Here is a 19,424-nt window from a genome sequence, read left to right on the forward strand (position 1 = left end):
CTCTGTGTTCTGAATTACCTTAATCCTGACTGATCGCCTTCATTCTTATCACTAAACACTAGGTTATACATATATAAAAGAGTTCCTCAACATGCAGAAATAACAATTACAGCTTACAAGCTAAGCCCCAGTTTTCTTAATGAATCTTTTCAAATGAGATCATACAACATTTGCTCTTTTGTTTCTGGCTTATTTTGCTTCACCAAATATCTCACAAGTTCATTCACATTGTTGCATACCTCATAAATTCATTCCTTTTTGCAGAAGCACAATGTTCAATCACATGCATGCACCATCACTTGCCAATCTACTTCTCAGTCAGTGCATCTTTCAGCTACCTCCATCTACTGGGACTCCTGCATAATGCCCAAAGTCAACAGTCCAACACTCTCAATTTTTAGATAATTTCATTGACCCAAAGAGCATGATGGCCAGTAAACACACCTTCACCAAATAGAAAATCCAAACATCCCCCTAACCCTTGTTCCTCCCCTCATTATGTACCCCTGGTTGCTGTGGTAGTATTGATGTCTTCCTGTTAAACATAGCCCACAGCACGCAATAGCATTTCCCCCATACCGTAAAATTATACCCTCTTTGTACAAGATTCACACCTTTGCAGTAGTTCATGCAAGAACTTATGTATATTCATAGTGTTAATCAGTGGGACCCCTTTCGATCATGTTCACCTTCAACATGGTACTATTACTTATAGACCCACTAGTGAACTGCCTTCACTTCTATCTATTCCCTTTCTATTAAGTTCAACCTCATTAGCTAACTGTTTACCCATCTCCAGCTTCTGTGTATCTCCAGGTCCCCTACGTTATGTATTATAAGCCTCTGATTTTACCTTTACCATTGTCATAAAAGTGGAATCATACAATATATATCCTTTTGTGTCTGGCTTATTTCACTCAGCATTATGTCCTCAAGGCTTATCCATCTTTTCATTTGGTTCAGGATGTCATTTTATCTTACTACTGCATAATATTCTATCATATGTATATACCACATTTTGTTAATCCATTCATTTGTTGATGAGCAATTGGATTGTTTCCAAATTTTGGCAATTGTGAATAACAGATGTTGGTGTACAAATGTCTGTTTGTGTCACTGCTTTCAGCTATTCTGGGTATATGCTGAGTAGTGGTATTGCTGAGTAATAGGGCAATTCGATATTTAGTTTCCTGAGGATCCACCAGACTGTCTTCTATAGTGGCTGTACATTATACATTCCCACCAACAGTGCATAAATGTCCCAATTTCTCCACATCTTCTCCAACATTTGTAGTTTCCTGTTTGTTTAATAGCAGCCATTCTTATATGTGTGAAATTGTATCTCATTGTATTCTTGATCTGCATTTCCACTATAGCTAATGAGTATCTCTTCATGCGCTTTTTATCCATTTGTATTTGCTCTTCAAGAAAATATCTATTCATATCTTTAACACACTTTATAATTGGGTTGTTTGTTCTTTTGTTGTTGAGTTATATGATTTATTTATGTATACAGGATATCAAACATTTATTTTCTCCCATTGATTTGGCTGTCTCTTCCCTTTTTTTGGAAAAGTCTTTTGAGGCACAAAAGTATTTGATTTTGAGGAGTTCCATTTATTTCTTTCTTTTCTTTTGTTGCTTGTGGGTTGCTTTGTGGCTTGTTGGCTGTAAAGTTTAGGAAACTACCTCCTACTATTAGATCTTGAAATGGTTTCCCTACATTCTCTTCTAGAAGCTTTATGGTACTGGATCTTATATTTAGGTGCCTGATACAATTGGAATTAATTTTTGTATAGGGTGTTGTCATGGTTAGGGACAGGTGTCAACTTGGCCAAGTTGTGGTACCTGTTCATCTGATTGGGCAAGCGCTGGCCTGTCTGTTGCAATGAGGACATTTCATAGGATTAGGTAATGATCACATCAGCTACATCCACAGCTGATTCCACTTGTAATCAGCCAAAGGGGAGTGTCTTCTGCAATTAGTGATGCTAAATCCAATCATGGGAAGCCTTTTAAGGAGGACTCAGAGGAGACAGGTTGCATTCCTGCTTTGGCTGGTGAGCCTCTCCTGTGGAGTTCGTCCAGGCCATCCATTGGAGTCATCGGCTTCACAGCCTGCCCTGTGGATTTTGGACTCTGCACTCCTACGGTCACGTGAGACACTTTCATAAATTTTATATTTGCAAGTGTTCCCTGTTGATTCTGTTTCTCTAGAGAACCCTAACTAATACATCTTGGTACCAGGAGTGGTTCTTAAGGAAAAGAATCTTAAAAATGGGTTTTTATGAATGGTTTTCTACTCTGACTGGGCTCAGAGACACTAAGGACTCTGATTCCCATAATCAGAATGACACTCCCAATCCATGGACTGAGTTGGCAAAGGAGATAGTCAAAATATCATCATTCGCTTCTCCTAATGCTTCGCTTGTACGAAGCCAGACTCTGGGGGATAATGTTTTTGACACCTTTACAGAGTTTTGTAGAAATAAGAGTTATAGAGATGTTGGTTGGTTGTTGTTAGATACACTGCCTACATTAAAGGGTGAAAGGGATGGGCTTAAGGCTTCAAACAAGAAGCTTAAGTGCCGTCTGAAAGATGTAGAGGTTTCTATGAGTATCCTGAAGGAAAATTTTATTTCCTGTAGCTGTAGACTTGAGATCTCTGAAAATCAGACTCAGAATCTTATTGTTAGAGTAGCAACTTTACAACGTAAACTGAAATCTCAGTCTTGCATGGTGTCTGCCGTTAAAGTGAGGGCATTGATTGGAAAGGAGTGGGACCCTGAAAAATGGGATGGTGACATATGGATTGATAATGATGTTGGGGGTGAGGTTGAAACCCTAGACCATGCTGAGTCTTCTTTAGATAACCCTGTAATAGTCTGCCCTGAGGACATAGCTGCCCCACCTCCAGCCTGCCTTGAGGAATTGGCCACCCAACCTCCTCCTGAAGGGATTAGCCCTAGAGTTATTAATCCTGTTTCACCAGAGGAAACTGCAAATGAAAGCCCTGAAGGAAATGGCTTAGAAGATATTTCTAATTCTTTTCATGACCCACCCCCACCACCCCTCATTTCTTCTAGACGTATAACTAGACTAAAGTCCCAACAGGCCCCTAAAGGTGAGGTACAAAGTATCACACATGAAGAGGTACGTTATACTCCAAAAGAACTGTGTGAGTTTTCCGATTTATATAGACAGAAATCAGGGGAATATGTGTGGCAATGGATTTTAAGAGTGTGGGATAATGGTGGGAGGAATATAAGGCTGTATCAGGCTGAATTTATTGATATGGGCCCACTAAGCAGAGATTCTGCATTCAATGTTATAGCTAGAGCAGTTAGAAAAGGTGTTAACAGCTTGTTTGGGTGGTTGGTTGAAACATGGATCAAAAGGGGGCCAACATTACCTGAGGTTGAAATGCCAGAACTGCCCTGGTATAATGTAGATGAGGGGATCCAGAGGCTTAGAGAGATTGGGATGTTAGAGTGGATTTATCATGCAAAGCCTGCTCTTACACCCCAGGAATGTCCAGAGGATGCACCTTTTACCATAACAGTGAGAAATAAATTTGTGAGACTAGCACCATCATCCCTCAAGAGCTCTGTGGTTGCACTTCTCTGTAGGTCAGATATTACTGTAGGAACTGCTGTCACTGAGCTGGAATCCTTAAACACAATGGGGATGACAGGATCCCGAGTTGGCAGAAGCCAGGTGGCAGCACTTAATCACCAAAGACAGGGTAGACGCTGGCTATTATAATAGACAACAAACTCAAAGGAGGCATCAAAATTATATGACGCGCAGAGATTTGTGGCATTGGCTAGTAAATCATGGGGTACCTAGAAATACAATAGAAGGGCAGTCTACTAAATTCTTGTTGGAGCTGTATAAACAAAAGAGTTCTAGGTCAAGGGAACAGAAGTCTAACCTGAATTACAAAAACACAGAGTCACGGCCCCTTAACCAATTTCCAGACTTGAAACAGTTTACAGACCCTGAGCCCCTTGAATGAAGGGGAGGCCAGGTTCCTATAGGGGAGAAACCTGTTACACTGCCACAAATTTATACTGTTAACCTTCCTCTAAGTCTTCCCCAAGGAGACCGACGGCCTTTTACCAGGGTAACTGTGCATTGGGGAAAAGGAAATGATCAGATATTTCGGGGATTATTAGACACTGGTTCAGAAGTGACATTAATTCCAGGAGACCCAAAACGTCACTCTGGAACACCAGTCAGAGTGGGGGCTTATGGAGGCCAGGTGATCAATGGAGTTTTAGCTCAGGTCCGTCTCACAGTGGGTCCAGTGGGCCCCCGGACCCATCCTGTAGTTATTTCCCCAGTTCTGGAATGTATAATTGGCATAGACATACTGAGCAACTGGCAGAATCCCCACGTTGGTTCTCTAACTCGTGCAGTGAGGGCTATTATGGTGGGAAAGGCCAAGTGGAAGCCACTAGAACTGCCCCTACCAAGCAAAATAGTAAATCAAAAGCAATACCGTATTCCTGGAGGGACTGCAGAGATTACTGCCACTCTTAAGGACTTGAAAGATGCAGGGGTGGTGATTCCCACCACATCCCCATTCAACTCTCCTATTTGGCCTGTGCAGAAAACAGATGGGTCTTGGAGAATGACAGTGGATTATCGTAAGCTCAACCAGGTGGTAACTCCAATTGCAGCTGCTGTTCCAGATGTAGTATCATTGCTTGAGCAAATCAATACATCCCCTGGTACCTGGTATGCAGCTATTGATCTGGCAAATGCTTTTTTCTCAATAGCTATTAGTAAGAACCACCAGAAACAGTTTGCTTTCAGCTGGCAAGGTCAGCAATATACTTTCACTGTCCTACCTCAGGGGTATATCAACTCTCCAGCCCTATGTCATAATCTTGTTCGCAGAGACCTTGATCGTTTCTCCCTCCCACAAGACATCACACTGGTCCATTATATTGATGATATCATATTGATTGGACCTAGTGAGCAAGAAGTAGCAACTACTGTAGATTTACTGGTAAGGCATTTGCGTGTCAGAGGATGGGAGATAAATCCAACAAAAATACAGGGGCCTTCCACCTCAGTAAAATTTCTAGGTGTCCAGTGGTGTGGGGCATGTCGAGATATCCCTTCTAAGGTGAAGGATAAATTGCTGCATCTGGCCCCTCCCACAACCAAAAAAGAGGCACAACTCCTAGTGGGTCTTTTTGGATTTTGGCGACAACATATTCCTCATTTGGGTGTGCTACTCCGGCCCATTTATTGAGTGACCAGAAAAGCTGCTAATTTTGAGTGGGGACCTGAACAAGAGGAGGCTCTGTGACAGGTCCAGGCTGCTGTGCAAGCTGCTCTGCCACTTGGGCCATATGATCCAGCAGATCCAATGGTACTGGAAGTGTCAGTGGCAAATAGAGATGCTGTCTGGAGCCTTTGGCAGGCCCCAATAGGAGAATCACAAAGCAGACCCTTAGGATTTTGGAGCAAAGCCTTACCATCTGCTGCAGATAAATACTCTCCTTTTGAGAAACAGCTTTTGGCCTGCTACTGGGCCTTAGTAGAGACTGAACACTTAACCATGGGCCACCAAGTTACCATGAGACCTGAGTTGCCTATCATGAGTTGGGTGTTGTCTGACCCACCAAGCCATAAAGTTGGGCGTGCACAGCAGCACTCTATTGTAAAGTGGAAATGGTATATACAAGATAGAGCCAGAGCAGGTCCTGAAGGCACAAGTAAGTTACATGAAGAAGTGGCACAAATGCCCATGGTTTCCACTCCTGCTGCCACATTACCTTCTCTTTCCCAGACCAGAGCTATGGCCTCTTGGGGTGTTCCTTACAGTGAATTGACTGAGGAAGAGAAAACTCGGGCTTGGTTTACAGATGGTTCAGCACGATATGCAGGTACCACCCGAAAGTGGACAGCTGCAGCATTACAACCCCTTTCTGGGGTGTCCTTGAAGGACAGTGGTGAGGGGAAATCCTCCCAGTGGGCAGAACTTCGAGCAGTGCACCTGGTTGTTCATTTTGCTTGGAAGGAAAACTGGCCAGAGGTGCGTTTGTATACTGACTCATGGGCTGTTGCTAATGGTTTGGCTGGATGGTCAGGGATTTGGAAAGACCATAATTGGAAAATTGGTGACAAAGAGATCTGGGGAAGAAGTATGTGGATAGACCTTTCTGAGTGGGCAGAAAACCTGAAGATATTTGTGTCCCATGTGAATGCACACCAGAGGGTGACTTCAGCAGAGGAAGATTTTAATAATCAAGTGGATAAGATGACCCGTTCTATGGATACCAGTCAGCCTCTTTCCCCAGCAACTCCTGTTATTGCCCAATGGGCTCATGAACAAAGTGGTCATGGTGGTAGGGATGGAGGTTATGCATGGGCTCAGCAACATGGACTTCCACTCACCAAGGCTGACCTGGCTACAGCCACTGCTGAGTGCCCAATCTGCCAGCAGCATAGACCCACACTCAGCCCCCGATATGGCACCATTCCCCAAGGTGACCAGCCAGCTACATGGTGGCAGGTTGATTACATTGGACCACTCCCTTCATGGAAGGGGCAGCGATTTGTTCTAACTGGAATAGACACATACTCTGGATATGGGTTTGCTTTCCCTGCACGCAATGCTTCTGCCAAAACTACTATCCGTGGGCTTACAGAATGCCTTATCCATCGTCATGGTATTCCACATAGCATTGCTTCGGATCAAGGAACACACTTCACAGCAAATGAAGTGCGGGAATGGGTGCATGCTCATGGAATTCTCTGATCTTACCATGTTCCCCATCATCCAGAAGCAGCTGGATTGATAGAACGGTGGAACGGCCTTTTGAAAACTCAATTACGGTGCCAACTAGGTGGCAAAAACTTGAAAGGCTGGGGTAATGTTCTCCAGGAAGCTGTGTATGCTCTGAATCAGCGTCCGCTGTATGGTGCTGTTTCTCCCATAGCCAGGATCCATGGGTCCAGGAACCAAGGCGTGGAAATGGGTGTGGTGCCACCCACTATTACTCCTAGTGATCCACTAGGAAAATTTTTGCTTCCTGTCCCTGCTACCCTGAGTTCTGCTGGTCTACAGGTTTTAGTTCCAAAACGGGGTGTGCTTTCTCCAGGAGAAACAACAGTGATACCACTGAACTGGAAGTTAAGATTGCCACCTGGCCACTTTGGGCTACTTATGCCTCTGGATCAACACACCAAGAAGGGGATTACATTATTGTCTGGGATAATTGACCCTGACTATCAGAAGGAAGTAGGACTGCAACTACATAATGGAGGTAAAGAAGAGTTTTCTTGGAATATAGGAGATCCCCTGGGGCATCTATTAGTACTACCATGCCCTGTGATCAAAATCAATGGAAAACTGCAACAACACAATCCAGGCAGGACACCTAATGGCTCTGAGACTTCAGGAATGAAGGTTTGGGTCACCCCACCAGGCAAAGAACCACGGCCAGCTGAAGTGCTTGCTGAGGGGAAAGGGAACATGGAATGGGTAGTGGAAGAAGGTAGTGATAAATATGAACTTCGACCACGTGATCAGTTACAGAAACGAGGACTGTAATGCTGTTTTGTTTGTGTTATACTATTTAAGTTGTAAGATATCAAGTTTAAGAATGAATGCTGCCCAAGGATTTGCACCCTATTCTGGAGAGATTTAATGTGTTTCCAGTTATATGCAGGACAGTTGAGTATTGTCAGGTAAAAGAAAAAATGTGTGCTTATTTGTTTTCATTTGGAAATTAAGTATGGTCTAAGGTGATATATATATATAGGTGCCAAGTTGACAAGGGGTGGACTGTCATGGTTAGGGACAGGTGTCAACTTGACCAAGTTGTGGTACCTGTTCATCTGATTGGGCAAGCGCTGGCCTGTCTGTTGCAATGAGGACATTTCATAGGATTAGGTAATGATCACGTCAGCTACATCCACAGCTGATTCCATTTGTAATCAGCCAAAGGGGAGTGTCTTCTGCAATTAGTGATGCTAAATCCAATCATGGGAAGCCTTTTAAGGAGGACTCAGAGGAGACAGGTTGCATTCCTGCTTTGGCTGGTGAGCCTCTCCTGCGGAGTTCATCCAGGCCATCCATTGGAGTCATCGGCTTCACAGCCTGCCCTGTGGATTTTGGACTCTGCACTCCTACGGTCACGTGAGACATTTTCATAAATTTTATATTTGCAAGTGTTCCCTGTTGATTCTGTTTCTCTAGAGAACCCTAACTAATACAATTCCATTCTGCAATTGTGAACCCACTGCAAATAGGACCTTTTGAAGATGTTATTAGTAGTTAAACTGTGGCCAACTGAGTGAGGACGGATCTTGATCTAATTACTTGAGGCGTTATAAAGAGATAACCATGAGTACGAACGGGATGTCAGGAATAAGCAGGAACCTAGAAGATAAAGGAGAGGGCATTGACATGTGATAGAAAAGCCAAAGAACCCTAAAAATTGCCAGCCCACCAAAGTGCTACTGACCCTGGGAAGAAGCAAGCTTCTAGCCTCTGAATCCATGAGACAATAAGCAATGGGTTGTGCCATTTTGCTGTATTTACGACAGTAGCTCAGCCTGGAAACTAAGAGCCAGCCCATCTTTGCATTAATGTAGCTCCTCAATATCTATTGATGTCATGGACTTGGTGATCACCTCACAAGCATACTGGGTTATCCACTCATAGGCTCCAATCACCTTCTGGTCCTGGAAAGGAGTTACGATGGCAGTTCTGATATGGGAATCAAGCGTTCTTACTTTAATGCACCCCTCAAATTCCCTTAGTTATTACTATGAGGTCATTCCTCATAGGAGACCCCTTTATTAGGTCATACTTTCATTGCCCAATTGGACATTACCCATGAGTTGATAAAAACCCAGACATACAGGTTAACATCATGCAGTTCAGCCTACCAAGCTGATTTGCTTTTACCTTCATCACTCAGAGTGCTGGCCCTTTAAGCAGGATGCTGTCTATTTCCCTTACAACTTACTCTTTTTTAGGTTAGTCTACAGCTGTCTATAGAGAACCACACAAATAGCAATTGAATCCTGAAGCTGCTCAGTTGATTCCAAATTTAGTCCTAGAGGAAGAGAGTCACCCTGGTTCTTTGTAGCATGCCCCTGTATCAGCCATTTCCATTTTATTATGGAACCCTTCTGGTCATAGCCTTTCCTATTAGAGTATTCTACTACATGACCCAAGATATTGTGGGTATTTACTGTTTAAAGATTATTTTATGTCCTTCAGTCATAGGGACAGTTTTAGTTATTTTCTGATAGCAAGTTCCCCTCAAACAGAAATTCTCTGGCCCAAAATTCCAAGAGTTGTCACAAGGTGGCACTCACAAACTTTTGCAATAAGCCCCAGTTTATACTTCTACAGAAGTACAGTACAAAACAGAGAATTTGTTCATACCGGTACTCCAACTTCAATTCTATACTGTTTAAGATTAATAGCCTGTGGTGTCTCAGTAAATCTTATTGGTTTTCATTTAGCATGTCCTGTTAATAATATTGACTGATGGGTAATTTACATACCTTTGTTTACAGCACTAATTAGGGGAAACATTCCCCAACAGAGGCAATATTCACACCTATAAGACATCAGTTAAAGGAAATGCTGCCACTTCACATAGTCACTCCAAAAATTTCAATTTTCATCTAAATTTTCAATTTAATTCTACCAACTTTTCCTTTCCTATATTTTCCAAATCTAAAAAAGTATTGGTTTTACAATACCAAATAAGGGAGGTATTCCCTAGTTTTCAGACATAATATTGGTCGCCAAAGGACACTCAGCTAAAGGAAGAATAATCATTTCACATAAAGCCTGTTCAAACCTACCAAATATTTTCTAAACTTCCATTGTAATCTCATCAGTTTTTGCAGTGTTACATCCTTTTAATTGAGCTGTAGCCTCCATTAGAACGTTATCAACACATTTTGGAGTCACAGTGTTTTCGGGTTCTCCTGTTAAAGGAGTCCCAGAAACATCTCTTCTCTACCCCATACCATTTTATCCACCCAGGTATATAAGGACTTTATCCTTTATGGCCTTAGAAGTGGGGCAAAGGTGGAGTCCAACCCCAGAGTGGGGACCAGCCCTAGGGAGGAACAAGCCCAGATTCCCTTTTTCAATCTTTTTACGGATTAGATTACAGAAAAATCACTCTTGGTGATTCAAGATCAGGTTCCTTAAATTCCCCCAGGTTAGGTAAGTAAAGATTTTCTTAATGGTGCTTGATGTTGGGAATCAACATGGTTTGGCCCACCCAACTTCCAAAAGTGCTGCATTAATACCTTCTTTGTGAGCTCATCAACTTTGATTTTACTCATTTCACTTCTTAACAGCCTTTTAAAGGTTTTTACCCTCCTAGGAGGAGACTCTTTATTCTAAGCTTTGTTTACCTCAATCCCTTGGGAATCAGAGCAGTCTTCTTTGCTATCTGTTGTTTAAGCACAACTTTTTTCTTTAGATCATAGCTCCGAGACTATTGGCTGTACCTCATGTAGGCCAAAATCTAACCATACCCTAGAAGCAGAATCTGCCCCAACAATTTTCTCTAGCAGGGGTCCTAAGACTAGATGCTATGGTTTGGACTGGTAGGATTCAAGGTTGGCCCATCTCTCACTTTCATTTTAGCTACTACAGATTACAATAACCAAGAGATTGTATATTTTACTTTTTCTTTATATACTAGTGTAACCAGCATCCTGCTGGCAATGGTGCCAGCTGAGTCCTATTTCAAGTTCAGGAGTCTCACTTCTAAAAGAATTTAGACAAATGAGAAGGCCAGTAAGAATAAGTAATGAAGTTTACTAAAGAGAAGGAGAGAGAGAACCCGATAAAGAGGTTAATGCAGATTGTCCAAAGGAGGAACATGCACTGAGTGGAGTCGGTTAGCTTGGTTTTTATAAGAAAGTTTTACAAGTAGTAGGTTTCCACAGCAACCTTTGAATACTAAGTGTCTTTTTTGTTCTAGGAAGGGATAGGTAGTAGAATTTATGGTGTGTTGGTACATACTTAAAACTTGTCTTTCGAAAGATGTTTAAATGTTTATGACCTGACGGTTCCTATCATTAACTAAACATTTGCTTTGGGTGCAGGATTTTACCAGTTTTTACAGTTTGGGGAGGTTTCAATGGTTTGGGGAGATTTGGGGGCCTTAGGGAAATTTCTGTTCCAGAAATTTGGCAGCTGAAGTTTGCAGTTTGCATTAGTTCCTTTGGAGCTAGGTAAGAAATAAGGAACTTGGAGCTGTTTGTTAACTCTTTCAGATCTGAACAGGAAACCAGGAACTTTTATCCTCCTTCAGTAAGACCTCATTTTACATCACCAATCTGTTCCAAGACATTTTGTGTAAGTTGTAATTCATTCATAATAGCAACCTCACTTATTTAATCAGCATTTTAACATTAACATACCTATCACATATTTTTATAAATAAGGCAAATAAACACTCTAGAAATAATAAGTAACCGAAATCATGGAATTATATATTTTTAAAAAATTTTAATTCTCTTTTTCTCTACCTCTCTGTCTTTATTTTTCCTATTGTCAATCATGTTTTCTAAATTCTCAGGTGTTGAGTTTGAGTAAAAGTTTAGATGAGGCTCCCCCAAATCTGGGTTCATTGCTCAGTGTGACTTAATGTACAGGCACAATGAATGAGCTGTGGGGGAAAAGGAAGTATAATTACTCCAGCAGGAAGGCAGGAGAAACTTCCCAAATATGCCTCCCCATAGTGATCCTTCAATTGGCTTTTGTACATTTTAGAGTCAAAGAAAGATAATTATCTTGGGTAACAAATAACAGGGGTCTGGAGAACTTCATTAGTTCCTTTTCTCAGTTATTTATGAATTCCTTCTAAATGTACATCCTCTGTGGTCCCTGGGGCATGGTGCCTTCTCTGGGACGACAGATGAAAACCTATCCATATCTGGGTGCAGACTTTACATATTGGCTCCTCTGTGAGGCTAAATCTTAAATTGACAGCTCGCTCACAGTTTAAAGTTACATTTGAAAGGCTACCACTAAGAGGGCTCAGGGAGTACCTGGGCCATCAACACACATGACTGAATTCATAATGCTGACCTGCTGCCATAGCTCTGTGCATGTGCACAAAGGGCCCCATGCCCTAGACCAGGGCACACCAGTGTTACTCCCCCAAGACCTGTGGACTCACACAGCTAAATCATTCCTGGCCACTGGGTGCCCACGTTCAAAGGCGCCAGTGTAGCATCCTCAACCTCCACCTATACCTGCGCTGCAATGCATCACTGAACTGTTGTGCCCCACCGTGCTCTGCATCCTACTATCACATCCATCCTGCAAACATAAGCCTTAAACTACTTAAGGAAATCAACTTCCAGAGTAAATCAATCAAGATATTTACATGAGATGAAAACAACAGAAGATCCCTAAGCATATCACAATGCAGACAGATATAGCCCAGCCTATCGACAAAATTAAAACAGAGGAGACCAGACGTTGGAATAACTAATCAAAGATACTCATATAATGCTAATAAATAAAACAAATGGGATGACTAATGGCATAAAGGAGATCAAGAAGATAGCAGAAAAGCATAAAGAGGAATTTGAAACAATAAATTAAAAAAATAACAGATATCTCAGAGATTAAAGATTCTATAGCCCAAATAAAAAACATACTACAGACACACAACAGCAGATTTGATGAGGCAGAAGATAGAATAAGTGATACAGAGGACAGGATAACTGATTTTGACCAATGAAAATAGCAAATGGAAAAAAAGATGGAAAAATTTGAATTGGGTCTCAGGAAAATGATAGACAAAACAATGCACAAATAAAGGAATCATTGGTTTCCCACAAGGAATTATGTCCTTATAAAGGACATAAATACACAAGTCAAAGAAGCTTAATGAACTCCAAACAGAATAAATCCAAATAGGCTTTCCCTAAAACACATACTAATCAGTCTGTCAAATGTTGAAGAGAAGCAGAAAATCCTGAAAGCAGTAAAGAAAAACAATCTACCATCTACCTTATACAAGGGAAACCACATAAGACTGAGTTCAAACTCCTCAACTGGCACCATGGAGGTGAGAAGGCAGTGGTATGATATACTTAAGGCCCTGAAAGAGAAAGACTTTCAGCTAAGAATTCTGTACCCAGCCAAACTGTCTTTCAAACCTGAGGGAGAGATTAAAATTCTCACAGACAAAGAAATTCAGAAAAAAATTTGTCAACAAGAGACTGGCCCTCCAAGAAATACTAAAGGGAGTTCTGCCAGTTAAAAAAAAAAAGATAGGAGAAGGAGGTCTGGAGGATGGCACAGAATTGAACAGCAACAGTAAAGGTATCTTGAAGGATAAAAAGAGAAACAGGGGAAAGAATATATAGATCTGAGAAATAAATTTAAATAGATAGGATGGTAGATGCAAGAAAAGCCTTTTCAGTAATAACGCTGAATGTTAACAGTGTAAACCTACCAATTAAAAGGTACGGATTGGCAGAATGGATTAAGAAATATAATCCAGCTAAATGCTGCTTATGAGAGACTCATCTTAGATGCAAGGATGCAAATAGGTTGAAAGTGAAAGATGGAAAAAGATTTTCCATATAAGTTGTAACCAAAAGAAAGCAGGAGTAACCACACTAATCTTAGACAAAATAGACTTTAAATGTAAAGACATCATAAGAGACAAAGAAAGACACTAGGGACAATTCACCAAGAAGAAATAACAATGATAAATGTTTATTCTCCCAAACAAGGGGCACCAAACTGCATGAAATACACATTGGCCAAACTAATGGGAGCAATAGATGCTTTAACAATAATAGTATGAGATTTCAATACACCACTCTCCTCTATAGATAGAAAAACCAGACAGAAGATCAACAAGGAAATAGAGAAGTTAAACAACTTGACAAATGAATTAGACCTAACAGACATATATAGGTCATTGCACCCCAAAACAGAAGGATATACATTCTTCTCTAATGCTCATGGAACATTCTCCAGTATAAATCATATGCTGTGGCACAAAGCAGATCTTTATAAATGTAAAAACACTGAAATTACTCAAAGCACTTTCTCTGATCACAATGGAATGAAGCTAGATCTCAATAACCACGAAAGAACCAGAGGATGCAAATAAACAAAATCAGAAATGAGAAGGGGTGCATTACCACAGACCCTGAAGAAATAAAAGAAATCATAAGAGGAAACAACAAACAACTACATGTCAACAAACTAGACAACTTAGATGAAATGGACAAATTGTTGGAAACACACAAACAAGCTACACTAACTCAGGAAGAAACAGAAGATCTCAACAAACCAATCACAAGTAAAGAAATTCAATAAGTCATCAAAAATATTCCTACATAGAAAAGCCCAGGGCCAGATGGCTTCACAGGGGAATTTCATCAAACATTTCAAAAAGAAATAACAGCAATCCTGCTCAAGCTTTTCCAAAAAATTGAGGAAAAAGGGATTCCACCTAACTCATTTTATGAAGCTAATATAATTTTAATACTGAAACAGGGTAAAGACACTATAAGAAAGGAAAACTACATGAACATAGATGTAAAGATTCTCGACAAAATATTAGCAAATCGAATCCAGCAACACATTATAAGAATTATACACCATGACCAAGTGGGGTTTACACCAGGAATGCAAGAATGGTACAACATAAGAAAATCAATTAATGCTATACAGCACATTAAGAAATCAAAATGGAAAAATGCCATGATCATCTTGATTGATGCTGAAAAAAGCATCTGACAAAATTCAACATCTTTTCTGACAAAAGCACTTCAAAGGGTAGGAATCAAATGTAACTCAATATGATAAAGGGAATATATGAAAAACCCATAGCCAGCATTGTAATGAAATGAAAGCTTTTCCCCTAAGATCAGGAAAGAGGACAGGATGCCCACTGTTACCAATATTATTCAACATTGTGCTAGAAGTTTTTGTGAGAGCAATGAAGCAGGACAAAGAAATTAAAAGCATCCAAATTGGAAAGGAAGAAGTAAAACTTTCATTATTGGCAGATGACATGATACTGTACTTGGAAAATCCTGAGAAATCTACAGCAAAGTTACTTGAGCTAATGAACAATTCAGCAAGGTGGCAGATATAAAACTAATATGCAAAAATCAGTACTATTTCTATACACAAGCAATGCCTTAACTGAGCAGTCAGATAAGGAAAAAATTTCATTCAAAATATCAACTAAAAGAATCAAGTATTTAGGAATGAACTTAACTGAGGAGGTAAAGGACTTATACACAGTAGAAAACTGCATAACATTGCTAAAAGATATCAAAGAAGATCTAAATAGGTGGAAAGATATTCCTTGTTCATGGATAGGAAGGTTAAATACAGTTAAGATGTCAATTTTACCAAAATTGATCTACACACTCAACAAGATACCAGTCAAAATTCCAACAACCTACTTTAAAGACTTGGAAAAGTTAGTTACCAAATTCATCTGGAAGGGAAAGAGATGCCAAATAGCTAAAAGAATTCTAAAAAAGAGGAATGAAGTGGGAAGATTAATATTCGCTGACTTTAAACCCTATAATAAAGCCACAGTGGTCAAAACAGCATGGTACTGGCACAAAGACAGATGGAATTGAATTGAGAGTGCAGAAATAGACCATCAAATCTGTGATCAACTGGTTTTTGACAAGGCCCCCAAATCTTCTGAACTGGGAAAAAATAGTCTTTTAAATAAATTGGTATGGGAAATTGGATATCAATAGTCAAAAAAATGAAAGAGGAGCCCTACCTTACACCCTACACAAAAATTAACTCAAAGTGGATCAAACACATAAATACAGAACTAGCACCAAAAAGCTTCCAGAAGAAAATGCAGGGAAACATCTTCAAGACCTAGTAACAGCATCCTAAACTTCACACCCATGTATGATAGGTAGCAATGTCTAACTGAAGCTTGCATAAGAGCGACCTCCAGAATAACCTCTCAACTGTTTGAACTCTTTCTGACATTGATACTTTATTAGTTACTCTTCTTTTCCCCCTTTTGTCAGGATGGAATTGCTGAACCCATGGAGCCAGGGTTGGATTCATCCCTGGGAATCATCTCCCATGTTGCCAGGGAGATTTTCACCTCTGAATGTCATGTCCCATGTAGGGGGGTGGGCAATGATTTCACTTGCAGAGTTGGGCTTAGAGAGACTGAGGCCACATCTGAAAAACAAAAGAGGCCTCCAGAAGTAACTCTTAGGCATACTTATAGGTGGTCTAAGCTTCTCTGCTACCTACATAAGTTTTACAAGAGTGAGCCTCATGATTGAGGGCATGGCCTATTGATTTCAGTGTCCCTAAAGTTTGACACAGTATCAGGGGATTCCCTGATGGTAAAGTTTAGTAGTTCTGTATTCTTTCTCCCATCTCTCAAGGGACTTTGCCAATACTTTTTTATTATTTGTTTAATTTACTTTAGGATGTTTCCAGGTATTACATTACACTATACAGGATTAAAGGACCTCTTTCTTATTCTGGTTCTAGCAAATGCTACTTTTCTTGTCACCGACTGCAATGAGTGTAATCTGATAGAGTCTCAAATGTGAAGCTTCCAGTTATCCTCTTTCCATGGAGTCATGGTCAGAGTTATTGACTCCCAGCCAAGGTATATAAGAACATGCTCAAAGAATTGTCAACCAACAAAGCTCACTGAGTCTTTGGTGTCCAGTGTTTTGGGGAAGACTTGATAGCATTCTTCCCACGTGGCTGACATTTAGTCTTCACCACTCCCAGAGACGTGAATCAATAAGAGCTGACCTGAAGCCCCCATCACAGATCACACTGTTAGACTGTCACATGGCCAGATCTCCCAGACAAACAAAGACACTTTTATCAGGCAGGACATTCCATAGGAGTAAGAAATACCTCCTATTAGTCAAGGACAAAGGCCAGAACTCTCTTTAAGTAAGATTAATTCTTCACCAAACACACAAATATTTCTGAGTTTCCTAAAAATGGTATGCCAACACCTAGATATAAATGATTTCATAGGTCAGTTGTCCCTTGATTACTTAATTTTTTGCTCTCTGTATTTTGACTTTTGCTTGTTGGGTCCCAGATCATCTTATTTTGGAAAGTCCATGTTCATTCCCTTAGTCTACAAAGAGATTTCAAATAGAATTTTTAGCATATCTCATCAATCTTTTCTTCCCTTTCAGAACAATTTTGACCCATAAGACAAAGTCTGCACTGAGATCTTCCAGATAGGTTCAGATAAAGATGAGGCTACAGTTGTCTTCATTTCTTCCTCCCTCCTGATGGTGTTACCAGAAAAAAGCCATGGATTCTTTTGCCTGGTGTGCTCAATAACAAATTCCTGAGACATGGGGATTTCAAAGAAAGAAAGAGTTTATTACTACAAGCATAGTAGGAGAGCAGATGGCCTATTGGCCCAAAATATGTCTGCCAGAACTGCAATAATTCAGATAGTTTTATTGGAGAAAAGGTGCGCAGAGCTTATGATAATCAGCATAGTTGCCACAAATGGTGTAATTACAGGTGATCTAATTATTGAGCAGGCACAGATTGATTATATGCTTAGTCACAGAATGTATGAAAGAAAATGGTGGAATGGGGTATAGCTGACTTGTAGGTTAAACTCCAAGCTATTGCACATGTCAGGTAGGTCCACTTAGGTTAAAGCCAGTCTTGGTCATCAAGATAATTCAGGACTTCAGATGGGTCAGTTCTGGGCAGACCTAAGACCCTTCATTAACAGCCATTAGGGGCTATCTAAAGTTGATCTAAAGACTCTAAAGTTGAAAACTGGATACCTAGATTCAGATGGTTAGTCACAGGTTTTTACAATCACAAGGGCAGAAGATAAGGGCTATACAATCATTATCAAGAACAAGCTGGATTGCAATTCAGAAATTTCAGGTATTTCCCTGTCTACTCCAATATGCCAGAAAGCAAAAAGGAATATTTATATAATGATTCAGTAATCCATATCATCCTTAAATCCTGATTTCTCAGTTACAACAGAAGCAACCTATGAAACCACCTTTTTTGACCCATTGGACAGGTGGTTCTGTTGTGGTGGTATCGCACAATCTGAATATTTTATCTGGAGTCTCAGGTTAAAGGAGAGTCAGATGGTACCAGGACTTTGAATAAGGAATTTATAAATGGGAGTTGTTAGTGTTAGAAAAAACACCGTATCTGAAAGACAATAAAATCTCACCTGATTGCAGAAAAGAATTTATTCACGATCTTGCAAGAATGGGCACCTGACCAAAAAATGGTGGTTGGCACGCCAAACAGTAGAATGCCACAGATTTTTATATCCTAAACCGAGCATGCAGGCCCCTCCCCTGCTTCTCTGCTGATTGGATACTCCAGAGATTACAGCCTATCCAGATAGTCTGAAAAATTCAAATTTCCAGCAGAAGATTTCCACTTTTGATTACACTTCACATTTCAATGACCTTGGCCTTTATTTATTTAAACTTTGTTTCTACCTATTTGGCACCAATTCTAGGCTTACATCAGAGGCTCTCTCTGTTCCCTACCTGCAAAACTGGTTTGAGCTCTCCTGCAGCCCTGTCCTGCACTATCTTGTGTGAAAGCTAAACTTAGTTTTCTTACAAATCCCCCCTCTTTCTCTTTGAATTCTTTTAGTTTTCACATTTTAGTCTTTCTTCAAACTTGATAGGAGCCTTTTCACATTTTTCATAATAGGGATCTTCCTCTTTAAGAGGGTACAAATTGTTTCGCCTGTACTGAATAGGCATTTGCTTGGTTAAAGTAGCCTCACTGAGTCTCTGAACTAACCCTCAGGCACATGGGAAAATGCAGCACTCAAGAGCTGTGAATATCCCAGCTATGATGATTGAAGAAGTTAACATGGACAGTGCCACTCCTTTCCATTTCCTAGACCAGCTTTCTAACCATCTCATGAGGGGGTTGTCAATGCCTGAATTTTTTCCCATTTCTTCAGATAAGGCCACTAGGCCTTGTGTAGCTTTGGTGATAGTGCCATCTGGGGTTTTTGTACATTTATTGGGGATAAATGTACAAAACTACCCCTGACCATAACACAAATACCTCTCTTTTCAGTTAGCATCATGTCTAGGGCCATCCTATTCTCCCATGTCATTCAGCTAGTAAGATCCAACAATTCTGCTATTCCCTTAACTATATCCATGTGTAATTGATAAATCCTTGCTGATTAATCCATTCCATATTTTTGTTGATGGTAATTCACCAGAATAAGGATGACTCAAATCCTGCAGCTACTTGAATCCTAGCCTTAACTGATCTGGGATTCCCCTTGTAATCCCTATCATTAAAGGAACCAAGTAAGGTTCTTTTCTTTCTTTTCCCTTGGGTTAGAACTTCCTTCTCCCTTTCAAATGTCAGGGTGAATGGG

General features: G+C 40.4%; 1 protein-coding gene across 8 annotated transcripts in view; it reads left to right on the forward strand.

The window, feature by feature from the left end:
• The window catches only part of LOC143665409 (uncharacterized), a 97,442-nt gene extending 80,096 nt beyond the window's left edge, over positions 1-17,346 (forward strand). For 4 of the 8 annotated variants that reach the window (XM_077138731.1, XM_077138730.1, XM_077138729.1 and 1 more), the window contains 2 exons: positions 16,538-16,658; positions 17,212-17,346. In XM_077138731.1, the coding sequence (XP_076994846.1) occupies positions 16,538-16,599 (62 nt within the window). In that variant the 3' untranslated portion in view covers positions 16,600-16,658; positions 17,212-17,346. Of the gene's footprint in view, positions 1-1,471; positions 11,366-16,537; positions 16,659-17,211 lie in introns of those variants that run through there. The other 4 variants (XR_013166943.1, XR_013166944.1, XM_077138728.1 and 1 more) reach the window with 2 other exon arrangements.
• The last annotated feature ends 2,078 nt before the right edge of the window (positions 17,347-19,424 follow it).

The sequence above is a fragment of the Tamandua tetradactyla genome, chromosome 21, assembly GCF_023851605.1.
Source record: "Tamandua tetradactyla isolate mTamTet1 chromosome 21, mTamTet1.pri, whole genome shotgun sequence".
In the NCBI taxonomy this organism is placed as follows: domain Eukaryota; kingdom Metazoa; phylum Chordata; class Mammalia; order Pilosa; family Myrmecophagidae; genus Tamandua; species Tamandua tetradactyla.